Source organism: Lutjanus erythropterus, chromosome 15, assembly GCF_056507025.1.
Source record: "Lutjanus erythropterus isolate fLutEry1 chromosome 15, fLutEry1.hap2, whole genome shotgun sequence".
NCBI classification, from domain to species: Eukaryota; Metazoa; Chordata; class Actinopteri; order Lutjaniformes; family Lutjanidae; genus Lutjanus; species Lutjanus erythropterus.
Window position 1 is genome coordinate 21,223,769 of NC_139331.1, and position 19,671 is coordinate 21,243,439.

Genomic DNA, 19,671 nt, shown 5'->3' on the forward strand with positions numbered 1-19,671 from the left:
CCAGAGATATAATTCTATGTATGTGATGACATGCTGTATTCTTTCCCATCGTTATGGTTTTCAGACATCGGTGTCTTTTGGTGAGATTCTGAAATCTCGTTGGTCAACATCGAGCAAAATGCTGGGTTTCGAGCCTGGCATGAACCGCTGGAAAACTGGGATGTTTATGGTGATAGTTTGACACAAGTCCAGTCCCATCAAACCAGAAGACCTCATCAAAATCCTCCTTATGTGCCAGTGCTAGAAAGCTGTGACTGAGTGAGCTCCTAAGAAGAGAAGGCTGACTCAGTTGAGGTAACAAAGTTTGATAAATCAGCAAACAATTAAGACAAGTAATCGTAGCTGGACGGGCCATTGGGAGGACCAATAATTCACACTGTTGATTTCAATTTGTGCTTATTATGCCGACCTTTGCTGTGAGCCGAGAGGAGCAGAAAACAGGTCAGCTGCAGCCCCACTTCCTACTTTATGCTCTTTACAAGGTTCTTATTACAAGATCAATTCAATTTATGTAAATGTTAGTTGAGGTTTTTCAGTGGAAGCTGTAAGTCAGAAGACAATATGGTTAAAGATGAGCAAGGTTTGGGTTTGGCTGGCTGGCTGTTTAGCTATATCAGGTTCCTTTTGTTGAAACATGTTTGACTTTTCATGAATTTGATGTGCTCATCAATGTCATTTTTCAATAACTGTCCAATTGCAGCCTGGATTGAGCATGACATCTAAAATGTGCTACGTGACATGACGTGTTACCGTAAACTTTCCATATGTGTTATGCATGAATGGTTATGAATAATACCATTAACAAATCAGAAAAAATAGAATAAAAAAAGTTAAATTCATTATATGCATACATTTAAAATCGCTGCTTTATTCGGTGGCCTTGCTGCCCTGGCATTTGGCCTTTCTGCTCTCAAAAAAATTGACAAAACCAAAAGCAAAGCGGCTCTTAAAATGATAAAACTTCAGGCCTGTCTCCTATATGTCTTGATTGACAGTGAGCTGTTTTGTGTTTTCTGTGTTTACCTTAATAATAAAGTATAGAAAGACCACAATATGGAAGGAGGAGATATGAATAGTCTCACACACTTTTATCATCTCCACATAAAGGCACAGTTTTGCCATTTTAATTGTTCTACCTCCACTATGTGGAGAGAACATGAGAGGTCGTTTTGATGTTAAAATTCTGGTTTCAGGTTTTGAGGTTCAGCTCTTAGGTAATATGAAGTAATATATTTATTATTTGTGAAAAGAAAATGGTGCCAGACTGGTAAATGGACTGCATTTCTATTACAATTTTATCCAAAGTGCTTTAGAATTTGACCCTTATTCAATCATTTACATCTTTGTTAGGCTCAGTGTTTTTCTTTTCACTGTGACTGTCATGTTTATTTCTCTGTTTTTTTTTACTTTGTCATGGTCTCATGTTTTCATTTCTGCTTTTCTCTGTCTCTCTTCATTTTTCCCCGGATCCCATTTCTAACACTCTTCTTTTTTTTTTATAAATTTAAGGCATCTCAGTGCTACATTGTCAACAGAGACAGAAGAGACGGGAGATGGACAAAAATCTTCACCCAGACTCAATCTCACAGCATGAGCCTTAGTCCACTGACACCACAAAAACATACTTTAAGTTGACAAAACAGTCAAATGTGAATATGTGGCATATTCTGCTTGATCCATTTTTATGAGACGTGTAAGTAGTTATTGCTAATTTGTGTTATTTAGGTTTTTGCTTCATTTATGCTTCATTCTATGTTTTCATTTCATGGCATTTTTCTGGAATATTGGCTTTTTTATTATTAATCTAAATTTAATCTGTTTTTAACCTTTAGAGCAATTTTTTATAGTCTTCTCTTAATGAACCGAGGGCTTCTCATGAACTAAAGTCTCTCAGCCTCATTAGTTTTATTCTCATGACATCTAAATAATTATAATCTGGCGGTCTAATCTGTTTAATCACACTTCTAAACGAAACTAGATGTCCTAAATCATCCCATGCCAGTGCACAGCCCCTCAATCATCGAGACTCCTGCCAAGCTTTCCAAATCAAAAATGGAAACGCAATTATTTAAAGAGTGACACGCATACTTATGAAATGATTGATAGCAACGTTGGTTTAACTGCTGCCAGCACTGCTGAAATAATAGCACCTTAATTCCTGGGATGGTAAAACAAAGACATATCCTTTAAAGAGCTGTACATTGTACCGTTAAATGGTTAACTAATTGCTCTAATTGTACATACAATGAAATCTAAGCTGACAGGTCCGTCGCCTGGTGTGTTCACATAGAGCTAGGACACAGTGGTTATGGGAGCCACATTCTGATAGAAAAGCAACATGGTGGCTGTAAAAATCTATTTGGAGAGGAGATTTAAGAAAGCAGGGCACCATTGTTTTGTGCATTTGATAATATTTTCTCTGCCAACCTCATCTGACCAAAAAAATAACATCTTTTAACTTATTAGTCATTGTTTGATTTAAGAAATGTAGCCAGTAGAAGTTGGCTGGGGGCTATGGTGCTGGTAATTGGGATTTGTCCAGTTAATAGGATAATTAGTTAGTAAACCGTCACAAAATAAAAACATATTCCTATCACAAGTTACCAGAGCCCAAATGTTTGTCTTGAAAAAGCTTATTATGTCAACAGTCTGCAAATTCAAAAGTATTGAAAATGTCTAATTTTAAGACAGCCCATCCTCGACAGAAAAACTTACCACATACATACATCATCTGTGCGAGCAGTTTATTATGACCTATGTTTATTTTAACTCATGCACTTAAGTTAACTTATGTAACGTACTTAACTTCTAACATAATTTTAACCCAAACTTTTTTTTCACCCAACCTAGTAGTTTTGGTGTCTAAACCTTGAAGGTGTAAATGAAGTTCTGACACGACAAAATGAAAAAACGAAAGTCAACAGCCATATTTGTCATTTTGGCCGGCCAACAACTTGCTGGCCAACGACATATTCTACTGTTTGTGGGGTCGTGTTTTTAAGGAACAAGAGGAAATCTTGATTTGATTTGATATGAATTTGTCTTGTCTTCTTCTGTTGTTTCCTTTGACAAAAAAATGCTCATTATCATAAATGAAAACGCACCAAACAGGGCCACTCTCAACAACAATTACACAAACTAATATGTGGGACCAGTTTTCCTTATGATTTTGTATGAACAGTCTCAGTTTCAGAATGTTTACTACAAAGACTAAAACTGCACAACAACTAAATTTAAGTTCATGTAAATTCATGAACTAATAATTCATGTTTTGATAAACCATGATAAATGGACAATGGTTTATAGTTTGCCTCCTCTCAGAGAATGGAGGCTGTGGTCAGGTTTGATTCATGGCCGTCACACTGGATTCCAATTATGACACGTCACCATTAAAATCCTCAGGGAGGAACATAAATCCACGCCGGCCACAGCTGTCACTCTTTGTGAGGAGGGACTTACACATACAGCCACCTTTCAGTGCTACAGAGAGTTAATGTTTGAAACTCAGAAGACACATTTTGTTAGTGGTCAGGTTAAGGGAACATGTGTATCTACCTGTTTCAGGTCAAGTGTGATGGTCACATAGTGGTACTCCATTCCATTCTTGATAGAGGGACTTTGCCACCAACGGTTGGTCCCATCTATGGCGTACTCTATTGGATGATGCTCTGCACACACACAAACACACAGAGAGAGAGAGAGAGAGAGAGAGAGAGACAGAAAAACAGAGTGAGATATTAGCTATTATGTTCAAATTTTAAATATCTAAAAATCATTTTAGCCTTGAGTCCAGCGTTGTTCTAAAAGGAAAATGTTCCTTTTTGTTCCTTTTTTTTTTTTCTAAAATTCTGGTATTTCAACCATTCAAGGCCAGATATCAAAAGCACATTTTTCCACCTTGTAAAAGAAAGAATAATAGATCTCTTTTCCATTTCAGATTATTTTATTTCACCTCTGAATCAAAAACATGTCACCCTATTTGCAGAATCTGCTTCTGGCTGCACACAATGGCTTTAATGGAACTGGCGCATAAAACACATTATTAGTTTATTATATATCAAAAGGTCATTATACAGGGCTTTTCTGTATGCTGTGTGTGTGGGGCTGTTCGGGTGTTTACCTGTGTGTGAGAGGGTATTTTTAAGTGAATATGTGATGTTTCAGGTTGATTTGCAGCTGTCAATCACCAGACTACTTATGTATGACATTTCTGTTAAAAACCATGGCAACCATCTCTAGAAAAATAAAGGGACCTACAGTATACATCCTTGGCTAAAATTCATTTCTCTCCTCTCCCACAACATTTTTCCTGCACTTCTTTCTGTCTTTTTAGTTTTATGTCCCTCTGAGGCTGAGAAAGAAAACATAATACAGGTTTCTTACAATGCAAGTAAATAAAGAATGTCCAAAATAATGAAATCCTGGCAATCAGTAAGTCGGTGTGTCTGATTGGTTAACCAGAAAATGATCTAGGTTTAGGTTTAGAGTAGCAGTAGGTAGTCAGATAAGAAGATATATACCACTCATATGTTGTATGAGGCAAGGCACAACAAAAGATTAACTGAATTTAAAAGAGTGAATAATATAAAACTTCAGTCCACATACAGCTATCATGAACAGGGAAATTAGCTACAGAGACCAGCCTGTCAACGTATTTATTTCTGCTGTATAGTTGGGCATTTTATTATGGGGTTCTATGGGGATTGACTCACTTTTGGACCCAGCCTCAAGTGGCTGTTCAACTGTGATTTCTGGCACTGCCACGTTGGCTTTGTTTTTCATTCCTGGAGGTTGATGCTTGTCCAAAGCTGGGTTGCACCAACAAGGCTTAATTTTTAAACCGATTAAATCATGGTTCCACTTCAAATGATGTTGCACCAAACTTCAGAGAATTAAAAAAGATTAAAGATTAAATTAAACCTCTCTTTGAGCAACAGTTTAGTTTTTTACTCTAAACCTAGATTAAGTTTAAATCTGTTGCACCAAAACCTTAAACCTCACTTCAAACTGTGATAAAGTGTTAGAAAAGAGTGTTAAACCTACAATATTTGAGATGGATTAAGCAAAATAATTCTCTGCTGAGTCACCATTAGTAGGCTAACTAGGCCAACCAACTGTTTAGCTAGCAAGCAAACAATATAATGTTGGTTTGTTTTTTTACCTAGCTAGCAAGGGATATTACTTTCTTCTCTGCTTTTTAGCTAGCTAGCAACAATATTATTTGTACTTTTTAGCTAGCAAACAAACAATGCAATGTTTTGTTAAGGAATATCGAGCAGGAGCAAAACTCCTTCTACTAGTTCCCAATAGCTCTCAAATTTATTTTTACTTATTTATTTTAATTTACGTAAGCACGCCTCTCCATACTGAGTAATCTTGGTTAACTTTCGGTTTAAATAAATAAACTGATCAAGAGATTAAATTGGACGGAGTGCAATTCAGAACCATATGAGCAGGACTGTGGCATTTGTCTCGCCCTTCTTCCATTCTATTTGGACATATGGGTCAAAAGTGACAGTAACGAGCGCAGCGTTTTAGTTTGACATTTTTCAACTCTCAGTGACCAGAAAAAAAGGCCAATTGTGTCGTTCAAGGCAGAACAGAGGTTCAGCACCTTGTCACACTGCTGCCGTTTGTAGCAGAGTGTCAAAGCGCAGCACTCCCAGTGCAAACAATTCAAAAACTACACTGACCTCAGGAAAAAAACTTTGGACACAGCCCCCAACTCTCAGCAAAAAAGCGAAGAAGTGCACGTGGAATTATTCCTTTGACAGCAAGCAAGCCGATCATTTATAACTCCTCACTCAAATTAAATAAATCTTAGTTCTTAGTATTGATGGAGATTTATGTGTTTTAAAATAACCATGTCGGTCTAAGTTTCTTTTATTTGTCACTTCACTCTCTTATGTCTGGTGACCTAAGTAAGCTAAGCTAGCTAAACAAGCAGCAAAAGCTATTTGACTAATTGACTCACTAACTGACTGGCTGATGACTGTCTGAGTGGTTAGTTGACTGACTAATCACTGATTACCAGTTTAAAATGACTGACTGCTTCACTGACCACCTGATTGGTTGGTTTGTTGTATGACTGTCTGAGCTGCTGCATCACTGACTGACTAAATAACTGACTGTCTAGTTGGCAGTCTGAATTATGATCGCAGGGTAATTTTGTATTGTCATCTTGTCATGTTCCGATTGATTCCTCAGCTCATTTGGTAATTATCACTTCAGACAAAATGATTGGTTAACATCTGGCCAATCGCGCTCTAATTAACTAATCTAGCATGATTAATTATTGTAATCACCATGCCTATAAGTCTTGAGCATGTGTGCATGTGTGTGTGTGTGTGTGTGTGTGTGTGTGTGTGTGTGTGTGTGAGAGAGTCCTTCTTACCAAATGGTTTTACACTCCTTTGGTTGCAGATTCGACACTGAGGGTTTCTAACAGGCTGGCCTGGCACATGTTCCACCAGCTTACAGAACATCTCTGGACCCGATGAACCGCAGGTAGCATTAGCTGTTATATCTGCCATGGACGCCAGGTTCAACACAGCTGGGAACAGACCTGGGAAGAAAACACACAGGCAATTACATACAGAAATAGATAATGAAACATACAGCTGTATGCTTTACTATGTCTGTTGGACATATAGATGCAGCAGCTTTTCTCTTTTAGAGTAAATTAAAAAAAAAATGTTCAAAGGTCTGATATTTGGAGAAAGATCCTTGTTTACGCTTGAAACACAGATCAAACTGATATGAATCTCATTTAGCTGCAAGTTTGACAGCCAACGATACTTCAAAAAAATGTCAAGCAATTCCTTAAAGTTCATCCATTCAGTCTGGAGAAGCAGCTGGAGTACCAGCACCGAAGCTAAGCAATGTACTGCTGTGGACAGGGACAGCAAAACATATTTTAGCCACTTAAAAAAGGACAATCTAAAAAAAAGTAAAAAAAAAAGAAAAAGGTCTTCCTAAAAATTAATAACAGCTTACACTTTATTTAGAATATTTGCCATCAGACAGCCTCTTCCAATGAAAAATCAAAGGTATATAAGCCAATTATCAGTCTCTCTCCCTCAACCAAACTCATTCATGAAATCAGTCATTTTTACCTCACAGAACAAAGGAGCTGCCCGTCTCTCACTGCCTCGATCTGCCTGTTTGCTTCAGTTATTTTGTGACTGGTTCTGATTTCCCATCAGAAAAGACTGTCTGATGGCAAGGTGCAGCAGTGAGAATGTTCTAAATATAGTGTAAAATGATTTTAATTTTAGAAAGGCCTTTTATAGGTGGTCAAAATGTGTTTGATGCTGACCGTGTCCACAACAGTAGCTTCCTACACAGAGACTCCTCTCTTCTTCTCCAAACCGGGAGCTTGTCAACCGCCATCTGTACACTGACCACGGACTACGAAGTAACTCATACATCCCCACTCTAAATAATTTGAACTACCCCTTAAATATTCCAAATAGACATCTATAAAGTTGACATGTGAACACAACCAGAAAGTTCAGCTTAACTGTGCAGTAAGACCATCACTAATCACAGGTTAAATCCATTTAGAGCAGTTCAAATGAGATCAGGCCGGCTTTGTTCTTCAAGGCAAAGAAAAGTGCTAAATGACCAAAATGTAGTACAGAAGGGGTTATTAGGAACATCCAGCCCGCCCTGCTTTGCATACACATTTTGTATTTCAAATCATTAAAATGATGTCGGTTTCTCTGTGTAGTCTTGTTCCAACTGAGCCAGCTAATGCGAGTAATTAGGATGGAACATGAGGCGGAGGGCAGGTGTTTTATACCGTCCAAGTCAGTTAAAATCATTTAGCCCTAACAAATAGTGAGAGCTGTATTCACTTTATCTTAGGATAAAAGAAGCATACAAAGAACATTTTTGGCAAGTTTTATACTATACAGACTGTGGTCAGTGTGATGCTACTGTACCAAAGGACTGTTCATTTGCATTATGTTGCATTCTGTTTTTCAATTCCTGCCCTTGCGTATTTTTCACTGCTGGAACAGAATGTAAACTTGGAGAGAACATACATTACAGAAAATACTCTGACTATACTATGTAAACATTGTTTTCCTTGCTTGGTATTCACAAAAAAAAAAACTCCTATAAGACATGAAAATATAACTACACATCTCAAATTCTCAAAAACCCCATGAGAAAACTAGTCTACTTGACTAGTGACTACTTGAAAATTGTTGCACCATTCAGCTGTACTTGCTATAGAATATCATCATTATTATAATTATTATGACCATTTCATCCTTGTTTGGTTTAGTTTATATGTGCCATGTCCAGTTCTGCACGTCACACTACTTGTTTGTTTGTTTGTTTTCTTAATCTTTGTTGTTTTTGCACCAAAAAAAGGAAATGATGAAATCTATAAAAAGGAATGTTCATTAAATCTCTTATTTTCCAATGAATTATGACATGTGGTAATAAATGTATCATAATGTGAAGTACCTCTACAGTTCACATGCTATAAAATATGTGACTGCTAGCAGCCAGCTGGCCATATAGCGTATGTTGTCCAAAGAAGAAATAAAGGGAACTGATCAGCTCAGGAGCTCAGGAGAGCTCCAAACAAACTCATCATTATTTACGTCTACATGTCATCAGCACACAGATGCACCACGAGACTGGTTTTTTTTCTCCAGCTTCTAGGCATGACTCTCCTGTTGTTCCCATAGTAAAAGCACATTAGTCAGAGTTAATGTCAGGCTTGCTGGGCTTAAAGTACTGGAATGCTCAACATACTGCTCACATGGGTCACATTTCCTGTCTGGAGAACACGTGCACGTAACATTTTACGTCACATATCTCTGTCCTGGTTTAAGGTCAGCAATTTTTATAGACAACAACATGTGCACTGATATACAAACATAAACTCAAAGCCCCCTCAATGTAAAATAACTGACAAGACAAAACAAAAAGGAACGATCAGATGGATGGAGAGGCACAGAGGAGAAGCACTTGTGGAAGTGTAGACAGTGTGTGTGTGTCCAGATGAGTCCAGCTGTTTGGCCGAGTGTCAACACTGATGAACTGTGAAGAACATCTGAGACACCCAAAAGCTCTCTCACACACACATTCTCATTCAGATACTCACATCATATCATATACACACTTAGTCATACATGCTTCCAAACCTCTCAGTGACGATATCTGAGAATCTGAACACACCACTGAGGAAGCTCAGATTTTCAGAACAGTGTTTTCATGAAGGAAAAGTTCTCACTGTGTAATGGCAAGAACGCGTAGCAGCTATACTTCTATTATTGTGTCTATTATTGATTCACTATAGAGCACATTTACACTTCAGACTGCATTTCTATATTAACACAAACTCAGGATTGTTTGAGAATTAGCACACATTCCTGCAGCCCTGCACAGCTTTTAGTGTTTTTTAGCTTATAATTTGGTTTTTACAGTATACACATTCACTTCAAAACCGTCAGAACTTAGTTAAAAAGCAACAAAGAGTACAATAAGATAACTAACGAGATGAGGACCACAACTTTTTCCATTCTGGTGTTAAAAACAATGGGAAGGTAGTTATTACCAGCATGGTTGTAACAGTTGCAGCAGCACCAGTGACAGTGACACACAGGAGTCACTAAAGGTACTTTAAAACCCTTAGAATTTGTATCAAAAGTTACAATCCTCCACCGAATCATAATTCAGACAAACACAGACACTCAAAGTTTTTAGATTTAGAGTGACTTACACTTTCCAAGGATATCAATATCTCATTTTAACTGAAAAACTTGCCTGAGAATCATCACGTTTTTGAGTTGACTTCAGTATCAAAATGATCCAGTAACAGGTGTCTGTACATCTGTAGGTACACTGTTAACAACAACTGCTAATTTGGCTACTACTTTCATTTATTTATTTTGCAATTCTTTATTTAAAGGATAGTTAAGGTAATTTCAGCAACTGCCAAGAAATAGCCTCGCAGTTACAGAGAGTATTGCAATCTGCAACATATGAACAATATGGCTATATGGCTTAAAACCCTTCCTTTCGTAATTGTCGTTATGCATCCCATAAAATTTACAACTATTTTATATACTGAAAGAAAAATGTATAGTAACACCGTCATGCAATAGGTTGGGAGCAATTTATCTGAGTTACTAGCAAAAATCAGTGAGGAGACCCAGAAACTCTTTCCTTAGACAACAGGAAAAAAAGAGAAAAAGGAAAAAAAAGGATCTATTCAACCTGATACCATACTCAGGTTGAATTTTTGTGTGTTTATGACAGAAAGAAATCACTTCACACAGCCTTAAAGAAAATTAGGTGTCAGAAAACAACAGTAGCTAAGGAAAATGAAAAAAAAAAATGAAAATAAAAAAATATATTTGACACACGTCAAATTGAAATATTGAATGTGGTATTTTGTTTTTATGTTGCAATTTATGTTACTGCAGGCAGGTTAAATTTAACAGTTCATTAATCAATTAATGTTACTTCCCATATGTTAAAGAACAGAGTACAGACAAGGCTGGAGTCACACATATACAACAATAATCTTGTTTCCCAATCCTATTTTAAAAAGAAATAGTCTAAGAAAAACTACTCTTTCTGAACCTTTGCTTGAACATTGTAATGATAATAAAGCTCCTGTTATTAATGTTGTATCAATGGTCTTTTCAATTCCATCTTTTTTATTGTGGCACAGTTTTTGGATGCCTCAGTACTTTAAGTCTGATATTTGGTCCCACGTCGCAAAGACTCCAGTCATTGGAGAGCAGGTTGAACTCTCTGCACCACACTCTTTTGTTCATTTTATTCCCAATTTGAGCAGTGACAGCCGGCAAAAGATAAAACTCTAAAAGAATGTAACAACAGTATGCAGGACCCTTATATCCTAATGCCTACTGGATCTATTCCCACATGTACCTATTACAAGAGCAAACAAAAAGTGTGCGCCATCTTGTCATGTTGCCAACACAGGAAATCCTGTATCCAGACTTCAGTATAAAAAACATCTTAGTTGAGGCCTAAATGCAAGATCAAAACAGTTGCTTTGATGAACATGTTTTTCATGGTCCTTCTCTACACCATTTCTAACTACCGCCTCCTGCTTCTGCCAGGAAATCAAGCCAACATCCTGCTTATTGCTTGTTTTTGATCCACAAGCTGGAAGTCTCCATCCAGACACAAATGTGTGTGGGAAACTGTGCAATCTTTAATAGCGTCATTTTACCTTGATTTGAGACGGCTAATACCTTAAGCTTCATCAGTTCAGTGTGTCTGATTTACAGGAATCGCAAGGGATTCACACAGGAACTCCATTTGGTCAAAGTGCAACCACATGTTTTGGTTTGCGCCAGTTCCATCTCGTCTAATCTAGCTGTGAAATTTTGTTGCAGCGTTAAACTCTTGCATCCAACAGCACTTTTTCAGATTGCTTCATGAATTTGACATTTTATTCCTTTTTTTCGAAGAAGCAGCTGATTGCATCATTTGTATTGTATAATCTGAACATACAAAGTTAGATATTCCAGGCTGCACTACTCATTTATGTACAGCCTGATAATCAGACTGAATTGCCATTTCACTTCTTTACTCAGTTTGACATTGTGATCATTGTGGTTTGTCTTTTTTCTTTGTTCAGTCTTTAGTCATGCCAGATATGCGGCTCTGGTGATATATGTCCATCTGTCTGTCCAACACTTTAATCAGACTGAAATTAATCAAGTCCAATATTGTGCAGACATGTATGGTGCCCAGTTGTATAATTCTGTTTCAAAACACTTCGCTCAATAGACACTGACAACAATCTCTCAGCTTGTGTACATAGAGAGATAATAAATAATAAATGAATTCAAAAATATAATTCTATAAAACTATGACAAATTTCTGAATGAAAGTACACAAAATAAGACATCAATGAAAAGTAATTTAAAGTAAGTTTTGTCTCTCCTGTATTTTTGGTTCAATATCAGCCTGCTATGTGGTCACAATCATGCATGTAGTGTGCAAATAAATCATCCGTGATTATCAGTCGTTAAGAGCTTAAGTGCATAGCAAGATAGTAACTGGAGGTAAAACTGAGAGACTGACAATGACTGTAAAAAAAATGCAATCATGGCTCCAAACATGAATTATTACAAAAAGAAGTGCACAGTTGCTTCTTAAGAGGCACCAGTGAAATTTCCACAGCACCGGCTAGCACCAAACAGTACGAAACAGTAAGGCCGTACTTTGAGAGCTCCATATTTTGCAAAGTGATATGCTGTACAAAAAGTCTGAGAAACACTGAGTTAGAGTTTTAAAAAACTCATTTGCCGAACCAGTTCAAAGTCATACTGGGGCAGTGACACGGTGAAGTTGTGTGTTTACTACTGAGGAGAATGGCTGGAGAGCATCTTTTCCCGTGAGGCGTGTCCTTGAAAAAATGTAAGGGGATAAATTTGTTACCAGCTGTTCTCGTTTCCTGAGTGACTGCCTTGTATTTAGAAATCTCCGGAGGATCATTAGGCAGCAAGATCTCTGATTGTCTGGTATCACGAGATGAGGGACCCACTGGATGAAGTCTACTGACTCCATCATTACTTTGGTTTATGACCAAATACTTGGAAAAACTAATGACATCCCATCAGCCTCAACTCTACCCTGTGTTGAGTGCTTACTGACATGCTAACATGCAAGACTAAGAGTAAACATGGCAAACATTATACCTGCTAAAAATTAGCACGTTAGCATTGTCAATGTGATGTTGTTAGCATGCAGACATGTTGGGGTGACATAATATTTAGTCAGTATAGAAGCTCCTTTAGTAGTTTCTTGGAACACTCAATTTAATCGTTGTCATGTCAATCAAAAAATATTTCAAGGTAAATGACCAGCGTGTCAGATTAAGGGGTATATAGCAGTGAACTTGCAGTCTGCACCCATCGCACCTGACCCTCCCCTTCCAAGTGTGTAGGAGAGCGTACAGTGGCCACAAGAAAAATAGAAAAAGGCCCACTGGAGAGCCAGTGATTGGTTTGTCTGTTCTGGGCTACTGCAGAAACTCGGCGGTGCAACATGGCAGCCTGCATGAACAAGGACCATCACCTTCTGTAGGTATAAACAGCTCATTCTAAGGCAACAGAAACACAACTAGTCTTGTTTCCAGATGATTACACACTACTGAAAACACCTGAAGAGATGTATCCACACTTGTCACCATTTTAGTGGCAATTCACAGGAGGATGAATCTTTAAAACCACCTAAAACGCCTCTCTGATAGGCTCAGTCGTTTCTCCAACCACAACAAACAACCATCAACAAGCAAAGGATCAGACCAGTTTCAGTTGCTGAAAAAAAAAAAAAACTGGTGATGTGGGCAGCAAATCAGAGATCTGAAATCAATCTGCTCAATATAGACATAGCTGAAATTAGGTGGTAAACACAGTTAGCGTTTCAGTCAGGCTCAGCTGGCTGTCAGAGCAACTTTTTAACATCTAAATTATTTCTTTTGAGAATCTGATCATGTGTATGACTCTGACTTTGGCCACAGATAACACTTTTTCTCTCATGCCTTTTATGTTGAACAATGAGGGGAGATAACAACATAGAAGTGGAGAGGGGCGCTAAAGACAGGGTTCAGATTTCAGATTCACTGAATGACAAGGACACAATGACTGTCTGCCTACGGCTCCATGGCTGCCCCCCCCCCCCCACACACACACACACACACACACTCATCTACTCAGGTTCATCACCTTCCATTCTTTTCTCTCTGCTCTGATAACCATGGTAACCTGTCTGTCTGTGTGTCTGTCTGTGTGTTGGTCTCTCTATCCCCCGTCTACGCTCTGTTAACCAGATGTCTCAGAGGATTTACTGCCATACAGGCTCTAAATTATAATACTGTCAAAATGTATAAGTACACCCAATGACAGCTGGTGCAATGTCATTGCCAAGGAAGTTGTTTCAAGACCCCAACACTGATAACAAGGCAACATCCCAGGGAAAGGTGGGGGATTTATTTAGTGAATAGTCCACAAATATATCACCAGAAGTTTCTTGTTGTTTTTTTGTTTGGTTTTTTTTTTTACATAATAAACTTTAAACAGTTGTGCTTTCCTAAGCCCGATGTTGAGTTAAATGCAGTGAATCTACGTGTCATATCATAAGGTGCTTTCACACATATCCAGTTTGGTTCAGTTGAAATGCACCCCGGTGTGTTTGCCAGGTCAGTGCAGTTCGTTTTGCCTGGTGCAAATTATGTCGATCCCTTATGTTTGAAAAGGATGGTCTCGGCTCTGGTGAGGTTTGTTTGTGAATGAACCAAAAGGATTTGATGATAGCAGATATGTGATTTTAGGACAATTCCAAAAGCTAAACTACTAATAAATCCATCAGCTGATGATGAAATTTGCTCAGGAAGCGGCTGCACAATGTCTGTATGCATGTAAGTGCAGTATTTCTTCTGATTAAAAGGTCAAAAACTGTTAAAACTGCTGTTCTTGTATCCCACTCTGTATACTTCATCAGTTCATGAGTTCTGAGTTTGTTTGAAAAACAAAAAAAAGATTTAATTGTGATTATTGTATCCTAAAGAGAACTCTGGGCGCCCTGAACTTCCATCTACATCACAGGTTACACGTGTAACGTTTATGAAAGTGATGATTTTGAGGTGTGCTACTCATCAATGTGGTAAGAAGCCCAATAAGATATCAATATGGAAGTTAAATCTGCACAAATGTCCAGATATGACTGGATTTCCACAGGATTCAGGATGACAGCAAATTCTTTTTATTGTATAAAGCCTTCTTATTACATTATGAATAAAACTTTATTTGCTTTTTCTGTCACGGCAGACGATGACTCTGCACCGCTTGCCCTGCTGCATCTGTGTGTGCCTATGCGTGTGTGTGTGTGTGATGGATGTGTTATTGTTGGGTTTTGAGGCTAGATGTATGTTTGATGGAATAAGAAGAAGGTTGAAAAAGACAGGATCATCTCTCTCTGTATCCCTCTCTCTATCTCTCCCTCTGTCCTGAGTAGTTGGGAGGTGAAAGAGAGGGAGAGATGGATGGAGAAAAAGATAGAAAGATTGATGGAGATGGATGGAGGGATTCCCAGGGAAAGATGGAGTGTTGTTTAAAAGGGTCAGGGCCAGGAGAGGAATGAGGGATGAGACTGCAATAACCCTGTATACTCTTTCTCACACACACACAGCCTTTACATACAGATATTTAAATACAGAAGTGTGTGTGTGCATTAAGACACCAATGCAAACTAGTTGGACACAAACATCCAAAAGTATACATTCACAAATATGTTACTGTCAAAGAATCGTGAACATGAACATGTACAACATGTGCAGGCCACACTCAGATGAATTTCCAGCCCAATGCATCACATTTGATAGAATTGGCTTAACACCAACAAATAATACAAATACTAATCAGTCCTGGACTCATCCTCAGCTTTGTGAGGGTCTCTCCAAGAAAAGTAATCTGCTTTGTTAGCTCAGATGTGCTCCAAACACCTGAAACATGATTTCTCTGCTACCTCGGAGTTTCACAAACAAGGCAATCCCAGAAATGGGATTTTAACAGTTTAATAAGGATGGAGGAATTTGACGCGCGTCTTCATACTAGCGAAACCCACAGCCTGAGCGTCGATGCTCACATTCTCCAGATCATGACTTAATTATGTTTGTATATGGAGATATCAAATGTCTAATGACAATTACAGAACCAGAATTGTTTGCTTCAGGTCGCAGCTACTTTCGAACTCATTCTATGTCTGACTTCGACCACAGTAAAATATCATCAATGATCCAACTTAGTTTCCCCTTCACACAAAACAACCTTCAGTGTAATAATAATTCCTCAGGTCACAGTTGTTATCAGCGCGGAGGATTAAAGATCAAGTTGTGATTGTAGGGATGATATCAGTGAGAGAATATGACCCACCCAGTGTTAATTTTGTTAATAATTTTGCCAATAATTTTCGTCATATTTGTTTATCATCAACATTATTTCAGTGATGAAAATGAGACGATAACTAAATTAAATGTAATTTTTGATGATACTTTGTTGATGACACTTTCATCAACAAATGAAGAGAGATGAGATCGGAGGAGATTCAATCTCTTTGTGTGGTAGGAAGGTTGACTGCACAAATTACCCAGACTTGCTCTTGCTAGATCATAAATTAAAAGATCGACTGACACGCTAAAGATAATAAATGTTTAGTTTCACTGTCATCAAATTGGAACAAATATGTAAGAAAAATAAGAACTCAGGTTTGAAGAAATGTAGAATACTTAATATTTGATGTGATGGGAGAAAAGAACAGAATACTTGTGTGTTAATGTTCATGTTAATATTAATAAAAGGTGAACAGATGTTCCCGCCAGGAGTATGAGGTTGGAAATTATACAGAAACTTTTAAATAATGCACTACCTGTTGAATTTTTTTTTTTTTTTAATCAGTCTACTATAGATTCAGTTAATTTTAATCTCTTAGTTAGTTAACTAAACCAAAACAATTCAAGTGACAAGAGAGCGTCTAAAATGAAATGGCATTTTAGTCAGAAGACTATGACTACTTCAAATCAACATCAATATTTGCTGTAAAATTAAGTCCAGACCCGCCACTGCCAATCATAGATATAGAGCCTGATGGCGATTGCAATTTCATTAATATATCAATTTTGTTTTTATCCTTCAGTCCTGAGATCAAAGGATGTTTTCGTGTAACAATTAGACAAAAAAAAAAAAAAAAACACTACGGTAAAACAACAGTTCAAAATTAATTTTCTGCCTCAAGATAACAAGACAATTATCTCAAGATATTGAGATAACACATAGAGCTTAAGTACAGTATTCCTCTGATAAAGGCATCAACACAACAGCTTAAGATCTTAACAAAATTATTTAGCCAGGTAGTTAATTAAATCATGATCTCAAGAAAAAGATGTTCTGTTATTCCACAGCAGAAATAATCAATTCATGACACAAGAAAAGAGGGTTTAGATAGATACTCTTCAGTATCTCCAGAATGGTACAAACTAAGTGTCATTATAAAGATTTTAACTGATTGATGTTTGAATAATTTCTTAAATTGAATAAATTGAAAGGGAAATGAATGCAGGCACGACGAGCATCACTTTATACTGTAAACATCTCTGATGAAAGGTTTAAATATAGCATGTGATCAGTCTTCATCTTAATCAAATCACTCTCAGACACTCACACACACCTCGCTGTGGACCTGCTCTGGCTGCTGCACATCACAACATTTATTGATGACTGAAGTTCTCCAAAGCTCACATCTAACAAAAAGGTTTAATATTAGCACACACACACACACACACACACACACGACTATCAATGTTCCCTTCATGTTGTTTCTATGGTAACATATAATAGTTTGTACTGCCATGATGGATAAATGAATGACTTTTTTAATAGATGGTAAATTACATTTGCTGGACATAATTCTGCCCCTCTCTGACTCACAATCAAACTGTATATATAATAATCTATGTTACGCACTTTGCAAACTGGTGCTAAAACAGTTTTGTCAGTTTTTTTTATTTTTTAGATATCATTCATAAAGAATATAGTTTTACTTTGGTATTTGCTCTGAATTCTGTCAAAACCAGGAATGATCCAGGCACCAAATGTCAACACGATTAAGAATGTGCAGCCAAGCCAGTGGTTCTATAAGGTTATACTTAAAATATCAACATATCATGTTCACAATATAAAAAGCAGATTATTTTTCACAATCTGGTTCACAATCTTAGTTAGCATTTTAGTATTTTTTTTATTTGCTAATTAGCAGTAATCACAAAGTAAAGATGAGGCTGATGGGAGTGTCAATACTTTGTATCTGTTCATAAGAATAATAATAATTGAACTAATTAAAATTTTGATCTGCTGATGGTGCTAGATGGAATGTTAAAGGGTAATTCTGATATTTTTAAACCTGGGCTCTACTTTCATTTTTATTTATTTTTATTTATTATTAATTAATTTTTTTTTTTCACATATTTTGGGATCTAAATGATTAACAAGTACAAAAAGTTTGCCTGGACAGCTGCAAAACAGCCTGCATTGGCTGCAACCCAATCCGGGAAACTGTGCCTGTCAAAGTACATCCACTGAAAGTGGTTGTTTTTGCCAGTGACAGGCTCAGATTGTTATTCTGAGTGTCTGACAACATTATGGAAAGAATCATCACAGGGACAGACCTTTTCAGACAGCTATTTCCAAGGAGGAGCTGAGACCGTCACTCTCTTCAAAGCCACTAAACTCCTTGGACAAAATCATTAATTTTACATTCGCATTCAAATTAGGTGTTTGTCAGTGAGACGCAAAAATATGTAAAAAATAAGGCCTAGATTTAAAAATACCAGATTTGCCCTGTAAAGGAAAACCAAAGTTCTCACAATTCATCCATAGAGGAATATCAACACAAACTTTAATGTTAATGCATCCAATATTTATCACACTTAGGGATGGGTATCACTAACTGGTTCTTAACTGATACTGTTTCCTGACTTGTCAGTACAAAAATATTGATCAGCTTCTTGATAAAAAAATACTGCTGTCAGTGTTATTTTTTGTATCAGTCAATATATTGATATCAGATTTTTAAAAAAGCTACTATCAGTATCAGCCCCAAAATTTCAGTATCGATCGGGCTCTAAATAAATAATTTCTAAAATCTTTTCATGTCATATCTTCTGCACATTACAGCGAGCAGTATCAACAAGAGTATCAGCAAGCTGTACTGATATCAGAAATGGCATCAATAAAATCCTACTGACCGACCAACAAGAATTACATTACTATCCCTTGACTAAAAAGAAACACAAAGTCACAGCAGACCTTGCGTACTGACACTTTACTTCGTCTTATTTTTATTCGTAGCTAATATACCAGAAGAATTGTCAGACATTTTATTATTGAGTCTTTTCGCATTTAGAGACAGTTTTCATCATAAAAAAAAATGAGTTTTGTAAATTGACAACCTTGGGAGGGATTCAGAAAAACGGTTAGAAAATTGTTGAAGGTGTTTAGCTACAAGTGTTATAATTTTCAGAAATATTACTTCAAATGACGAGAAAATGTTATGGGCAGACAGATTCTGGTAGTGACTCTATGTGTCGATGGTTATAGCTTCGGTAATGATACTTAATATTGTCATGATTCTTGCATTTTGGGGAGGCGTACAGACACTGGACTGCCACAAAATTATAGTGAGAGCACTAGAGAATCCTATTCATATGTCACTCTGTCACTGTCTCCTGAAGCTTCACACTGAATATATTTAAATTCAAGCTAGTTTTAGAAGTGTGTCATTAGCCACATTATTATATGAGACAAAGATGAGTAATTTCCCTTACACAATACACATATAAAATCAATCTCTCTGTCTGCCTTCCCCTGCAGCTTTCCTCTGTATTCCCCCAGCACCCCATGGCTGTAAATAAATGTTTACTTTTAGTTCTCTTGTTATTACTTGCATGGTGCGATAAGAGTTAGAAAATATACATTAATCTATACTTTTGTTTCCCTGCCAGTATCTCTGGCTTTACATCTGCTGGCCGCTCTTCTGTTGACCTCCAGGAGGGTTTTCAGAGAAAGCTGTAATGAAAACTAAGTCAACATCCTGCTCTCACAAGGACTTCCT

The 19,671-nt window shown here is 37.2% G+C and overlaps 1 protein-coding gene across 1 annotated transcript in view; it reads right to left on the reverse strand.

Moving 5' to 3' along the window:
• Nucleotides 1-19,671, reverse strand: part of lama2 (laminin, alpha 2) — a 256,482-nt gene that overhangs the window by 201,331 nt on the left and 35,480 nt on the right. The window contains exons 2-3 of the mRNA XM_084737401.1: nt 6,395-6,565; nt 3,556-3,668 (exon numbers count right to left, since the gene is read on the reverse strand). Coding sequence (XP_084593527.1) covers nt 3,556-3,668; nt 6,395-6,565 — 284 coding nt within the window. The remainder of the gene's footprint in view (nt 1-3,555; nt 3,669-6,394; nt 6,566-19,671) is intronic.